The following is a 6,809-nucleotide window of genomic DNA, read 5'->3' on the forward strand; positions in this document are numbered from 1 at the left end:
TTATAGTAAAAAAAAAAAGAAAACAAAAATAATGTTTTCACTTTTTTTGTGGGAAATTTAAAAACATTTTTGTAAGTTTTTTTTTTTTAAATTTTCCATTTTAAAAACGTCAAATTAGTAACTCTCTCCTACACTCACGTCCTCACTCTCGTTTTTAAAATTTTTATTTTGTTTTCAAGAGATAAAAACTTTTTTCACAATTAAATGTGTCTTAGTGTTCATGTATAATTATTAAGCAAGTTATGTAGAAATGTGCTTTGTTTGTATCCATACTACATCTTGTAGTATGCATGTGATTGTTGTTTTTTTTTAAATGGAATTGGCTTATATAAAAGTGATGGTTAAGTTAGCGTTATTTGAATGAGGTTGATGATTCATTCATTCATTGATAAGTTCTTTAACTTTCAGGTATTTCACTTAAGTTTGAGTCTTACTCCTCATGAGTTGATTATTATTATTACTATTATTATTTTTGAGAAGGTGGGTGGGTAGAAAAAATAAGTTGCATCATAGACATGTTTACATAAAAATAAGATAATTTTTCGTTAAAAAGAAAAAGTTTGCATTTTTTAAATAATAATAATAATAATAATAAAAAACCATAATATATTTCTTAGCTAATTGTGAGAAATATTGTACTAGATTTAAGTCTATAATCAGTAAATTGTGAGAAATATTGTAATAACTTTATTATGATTACTAAATTATGCTTTACGTTTGTATCGATGACTTGACCTGATAACAAATCCATTCATTTTTCTTATACCTCCACTAAAACATTGAGCTAATTAGGTCTCCATGGACCATGAACCATATTTTAGTCTTATTTTAGTGTCTTTCTTTCATCGTTTCATATTGAACAAGATATAAGATAAGCAATTAGATTACGAATTCTAAAATAATTGAATGAGTCTAAAGTATAAGATTCGGATTGGTCATAAAACTAAGATGCTCCTGTTTTCTATACTTGAGACATGGACACGAGGTTGCTTTTAAAACATAATTTAATCATTCGATTCATTTTCAAGGTCTACCCCTACGGCTACAACAACGTCGGGGGATTAAGAAAGGTTATATTAAAGTTTGGATTGGATGGATTAATAAGATGGTAATTGCTGCCACCTAACCAAAAACTATAATAAAAATAAAACAATAGAATAAATGGGGGAAGGGCCAAACATCAATACATCATAAAAGTGGCATTGATACATGTTCGAGTCATCCAAGCAGCCCTTCAACTTAATCATATCAACATATCAGTTAATATTAGTCTGTTAAAAAAAAATAGTTAATTTTATTCACATGTTTAGCGGGAAACTAGGACCAATTGATTATAATTACGATAACATCTCGTCATAAACATAAGCTCCAATCAGTTTAGCAGCAATAAGAGCATGTTTATAAGGATTTCATTTCGTAATCATGGACTGGTATAACGCATATAGAAAAAATAGCATGTCTCCACCATCTAGTGTTGGTGTGTATAGGTATAAGAAAGTCAGAGAATGTATCACTTGTTTTCCTGTAATATGTTCAGATGACTAAGATTTAACTTTTTCTATTTTTCACAAATCAATAGTTATATTAAAAGTTAACTAAGTTATAATTAGCTACAGAAAGTATATACGTATTTTAAAATTAAAATGGAGTAATTGGATATCTAAAATGTATCAGTAAATATAGATGGATTTATTATAGAAAAAGTAAGAGAGAATTCTTAGAATCAAAAGTTTAAGGTTTTCAACAAGATGGGACAATATTTATAAGGATTATTGGATGAGAACACAAACTTCTACCATGTTGTGCATAAGTCAAAAAGGTGAAAATTGGTTCACTGGATCATAACAAGCAGAAAGTTATGTATTGCGGTTCAGTAACTTGTCTACTCCTGCCAAATTAAATCATGCTTATGATTACATCATAGTTGAACTAAAATTAAAGCTTCGTGCTAAATATTCATAAAACCTTGAGGAGTTGCACCTCGAATATTAAGGGCTCCTTAACATGAGACAAAAGGCTGCGTCGAGGACCAAACTGCAACAAACAATATAATTCACAATGGATAATACAAAAAAGAAAAAAAGCTCAGCTTTATTATTCTATTTTGTGATGACTGATGTGGTTTATTTGTTGAGTTACATGACTCTAGTCAGATGTAACATTTATTTTGAGACTAGTGTGTAATATCACATATATCAGTCATACACCAAAAAGTGAGTGTAGTGTTCAGAGAGAGTAAAATTTGGGCAAACCTCGTCAGGAATTGGCCCCAAGTTCTCGTTAACATATCCTACAGAAGGAGGTATCAATGCCCTTCTCTTCCCTGCAATCTCGATGTATATTAGTTTTCCTCAGAACTAGTAGACCAGTCATTAGTAATTTTAGATTAGTCTTGTGTTTGCTCATTATTGGTCTTTATATATCATAATATATATATATATATATATATATATCAAGAACTACATTGAATAAGGAACACTTAAATACAATAGAAAAATATGACTGGAACTACATTGAATTGTTTTAAAAAATAAAGGAAATAAAACTTCTTATGAATATTGCTTTCAATTCTGAATTAATAGAAAAGGTAAAATTCTATTCATTTTGCAATAAACATGAAACAAAAAGGCCACTTAATTTGGATTTTCCTTTTTCTTTTATTTTTCTGCAGGTAGGGGGCGGGGGGCTGGGTGAGGCTCTTAATGAACCAGGCAGGTTTTCAACTCAAACTAAACTTCTATGAGAGGCTGCTATCCGATCCTTGATAATTCGATGATAAAGAGTAGTTACCGACTAATCATCATTGCTGGGTCCAACGGTGTATACATGGATAACAAACATGTGTGAATTAAATTGCATACCTCCAGCCTTCATTCCAGTTATGACCTCTTTCAAACCCTTGATAATCTGCCAAATTAAACAACAACTTATATCAGACTAATTGTCAATTCTGTGCCATGTTGCTGGAATCAATGACAAGACAAAGAGTATTAACTAGCACCATTACGGCATTACCTTCAACTTTCCTAATGAAAAAGAGATAGTTAACCAAAAATTCCTAGCTAAATATGTGATATATCGTTTCTAGTCGATGTATCTTCTCTAGTACCAGTGTTCAATACTGAGCATAATATAAACAAGAAGATTAATGGGGTGTAATGTTGGAATGATGCTAACCTCTTTCTCATTCAGAGGAAGTATAACTGGGGAGCTTTCTCCACTAAATTGATCAACCGTACTGAAAAATATTAAACAGAAAAAACTTGAACTCAAAAGCCAAAGTAATATCTGAGAGCAAGAGTTTTTCATACTTTACCTGTGTACAAAATATCCATTTGAGCGCCGACATACATAATTGAATTCAACAAGATCCCCTTCGCGAGCTTCTGGACCTTCCCCATCAATGATATCTACAAAGAGAAAAGATGAAGCATACAACGCTTAAGCAAAAGCAGTGATTTACTGATTTTACAGACACATAATTAAATTCCAGCATAAGTTAGCTTCATATAGGCTTAGCTTCGGCTAAAATACAAGGTAGAAGCTCATAATGATCTTTAAGAAGCACTGGAAGCAATCGTTTGGACCAAAAACCTACGATTTGTTTCAACCAGTGCCCAACTTAAACGTCTAAAGCTGCATAGGCTACATGTAAAACTGGTGATCTTGCATACCAAGTGATTAACGGAATCTGAGATATTACCTTGTATCCGCACTCCATCATCAAGCTTCTGTGCCCTGAGTGCTTCCAATTTAAATAAAATTTGTACACTAATAAGGGAAATAAAAATCTGAATGATAAAAAGAATTTCATACACACCTACCGAATAGCTTCAGGTTCCTTCATCTCCAAGGCTCCAGCAAGAAGAGGAACATTAAACAACATGGGTATGAATCCAAGTGAGTCTAGAACAAGCCTTCTTGGAATCAATCTGTTTGCTGGTAACCTTCCACTTGAGTATTTGACCATAAAATTCTTAGATTGACCAGGTCTCAGAGAACTGTGTTCTACACACAAGGACGGCTAAGATTTCAAAGTCTTGAAATAGAGTTTCTTAAGCATTGTTGTGCATTGACTGCCAAGTAATGTACTTATTATTATTATTTTCCCCCGCCTTATATGGTCTACTGAAACTATGTGCAGATAACTTGGTTCAATTATACAATGGGCAAGATATACTCATGAAACATGACATAAATTTTGATATAAAAGAAACTGAAAGCAGTAATTCACAAGGTTTCCATTGACATAACCATCATTATCAGTAACATGTGCTCTTAGCGAAACTCTTATATATATATATATATATATATGGAAATCACATAGAAATAGAATGCAAACAGGCAACAACCTGCGGCTCCTTTTTGTATAGTCAAACTCATATGAAAAAAGAACAGATTCAGTGACTCAGTAAACTAGTATTTCACTGTTAGCTAGAAACAACCACCTGATGTAGCTAACAATGAATGCTACTCCAGATGGTATCATGTAACTGTTTGGCCTCACAATAGTCACTCCAGCATAGCAGATTGATTCACCGGAGAAAAAGGCAACACTAAACAATAGTTACCTAGGTCACTGTAATTCCTATCTCAAAAACAAGCAAAAGAAGCTGATCCAGGGGCTGGCATGGATCGGTCGGAGAGAAGCCCAACTTCAAATGTGCATTACTTTTTGTTGAGGGATTGCGGAAAACTCTTTAAAGCATTAAGATTGTGACAGCTAGGGGTTGCTTTGATTAGTTTATGGCTGTTAGAAACCACCTATGAAGATTTATTAATTCACTGAACATGTTAGATAAAATCATATACTTAAAAGCAGTTGATATTTCCAAGTGTATGAACCAATTATTAATCAGTGAATGAAAGTTTCCTCTTCTAACTCTAATTCTAAGAGTCACATACTGCATTAGGAGCAGTGATAATTCAAATCCTAGCTTGCACAATTGGCTGGCTAAGTAAAAGATTAAACCAATAAATACGGGATAACTTAAACGGGGTTGAAAACAAAACCTATGAGAAACGGATAAGCTGACGACCGGAAGTAATGATTCCATTATTGCGGCGTAATGATAATACGGTCAATCTCTCGGGTGCGTTTTTGCTGTTCCTTCAACCAACTATATATCGGATAACAAAATCCATCCATCCCCTTTCATTTACACAAACTGTCCCTTGCCTACCTATCATCTTCCGCTTTTGGTCCTTCATCAAACCTCTTTTCGACAAATACTTCATCAATTATCCTTAACTTACTTTGGTAGCTAGGAGTTGTTCTTCAAGCTGGACCTGTCACACCGCTGTATTTTGGTGGTTTTGGACAAAATTGAATTATTAAAGTCAGGTTTGATAGTTTAATTTAGGGATTAATGCATGGAAATGTAACTAAATATGGTCAAGTGTCACTTTTTAATGTTCTAGACTCTTTTATCAAGTTATTTTCATACAATATTCAAAACTGATAGTTGGTTCCTACAATAGACATTTAGTCATACTTAGTTACCACTTATCCCTTTAATTTAAGAACAATTGGGTTATTTGGTTTGGTTATGGTTTCAGCTAGAAAACCCGTAAAATTCAGGTCATACTTTCACGGGAATTGGATTGAAACCCTCTGATCATTTGATACCTACTAATTTCCCAGCTAGACTGGTATCCAGGTGATTCTCGACCACTTAATAATCCTCCGATTTATTGAAAAGTGACGGCTGGTAGCCACTGGGCTATTATCCTATGGTTATACACTAACATTTAGGACATATATGTATTTTCTTGTGACATATATCGTTTTCTTATATCTATACCATATGGAGGCATATATTTTTTCAAAGTAGTTTATTACCCTTGGTAGAAATATGAGTGTCTACATCCCCACCCTCATACTTTGCTTTTAAAGGGATTGGGTATTTGTTATTAGTTTGAAAGTTTTGTTACTAACATTTTAGAGCTATGTAAAAGAAAGGTTTTATGACAACACCAATATTTGAATCTATTCGATCGAATATGAAAATGGGTAACTAGATAATCATTATTTGAATGAAACATTTTTATCATAACTTTATATAGTGGGTGATAACAAAACATGTTTCGATTCATAATTAACTAAATTCGCTTGGTTGATTCCTAACCGTTTATGACATCCATCAACTTTAATATTGGCCGTGTACGTCGTGTGTTGTGGATTTGCGGAAGTTGTATGGAATACAAGAGGGAGGTTCAATATGAAATTAATTTTAGAGGGATGAATTAGTCATCGTTCTGTCTTTCTTCAGAAATTGATATAATCATAATAGTCCCATAATAGTCTACTAAGTCAACCTCTTAAAATTTTGACTCTCAAAGTTAGAGATCGACTTGTGAATTACTAAGATTAAAGATGATGAATTTACACCATTGATATAAAATGGAACAAACTAAGACTAAGCAAAATTATTTTCTTAGTTGGAGTTAGAACTATAGAAACATATAATATAAAATGGAACAAACCAAGTAAAATTATTTTCTTCTGACAAATTATCCTACTGCTAAGTCTAAACTACTACAGGAATGTCTAGGATGCAAACCATGACATCCGAACACCTTAATCCACTCATACATATGTCAAGTGTAGGACTCCAAACCTAATAAAAAGTTTCAAGATAAAAAACCTTATTAATGGGCAAACGAACCCCGTTGGCACAAAGCCACAAACAAATAAAGCTTAAAAGTAGCTTATATTTTCATAAGCTCTCAAAAGAACTTTATGCAAACAAAACTTATTGAGTCGAGCTTATGATAACTATCTTAATATAATGAGCCAAAAAGAGCCA

At 32.7% G+C, this 6,809-nt stretch overlaps 1 protein-coding gene across 5 annotated transcripts; it reads right to left on the minus strand.

The window, feature by feature from the left end:
* Nucleotides 1-1,777: 1,777 nt before the first annotated feature.
* LOC122578134 (peptidyl-prolyl cis-trans isomerase FKBP16-1, chloroplastic) lies at nucleotides 1,778-5,298 on the minus strand. Of its 5 annotated transcripts, none has more exons than XR_006320481.1 (9): nucleotides 5,014-5,298; nucleotides 3,825-4,001; nucleotides 3,704-3,738; nucleotides 3,317-3,410; nucleotides 3,178-3,238; nucleotides 2,862-2,907; nucleotides 2,253-2,357; nucleotides 1,981-2,034; nucleotides 1,778-1,888 (listed from the first exon to the last, which is right to left on the minus strand). XR_006320481.1 is itself a non-coding variant. In XM_043750025.1 (9 exons), the coding sequence occupies exons 1-9, from the start codon at nucleotides 5,055-5,057 to the stop codon at nucleotides 1,883-1,885; spliced, it is 588 nt and encodes a 195-aa protein (XP_043605960.1). In that variant the 5' UTR covers nucleotides 5,058-5,285; the 3' UTR covers nucleotides 1,778-1,882. The 5 variants fall into 5 exon arrangements, 4 of the variants coding, with proteins under 4 accessions (XP_043605960.1, XP_043605959.1, XP_043605962.1 ...); XM_043750025.1 differs by having other exon boundaries at nucleotides 2,253-2,323; nucleotides 5,014-5,285; XM_043750024.1 differs by having other exon boundaries at nucleotides 1,778-2,034; nucleotides 2,253-2,323; nucleotides 5,014-5,276.
* Between the last annotated feature and the right edge of the window lie 1,511 nt (nucleotides 5,299-6,809).

Source organism: Erigeron canadensis, chromosome 8 (genome assembly GCF_010389155.1).
Source record: "Erigeron canadensis isolate Cc75 chromosome 8, C_canadensis_v1, whole genome shotgun sequence".
Classification (NCBI taxonomy): Eukaryota; Viridiplantae; Streptophyta; class Magnoliopsida; order Asterales; family Asteraceae; genus Erigeron; species Erigeron canadensis.

Bases quoted from the DNA above. Each gene is read 5' to 3' on its own strand.
- LOC122578134 (XM_043750024.1), bottom strand. From the start codon at position 5,057: ATGGAATCATTACTTCCGGTCGTCAGCTTATCCGTTTCTCATAG. The intron at 3,739-3,824 runs GTAGGTGTGTAT...GGAAGCACTCAG, and splicing joins AAGGAACCTGAAGCTATTCG to GGCACAGAAGCTTGATGATG. The intron at 2,908-3,177 runs GTTAGCATCATT...TTAATTTGGCAG, and splicing joins TTCCTCTGAATGAGAAAGAG to ATTATCAAGGGTTTGAAAGA.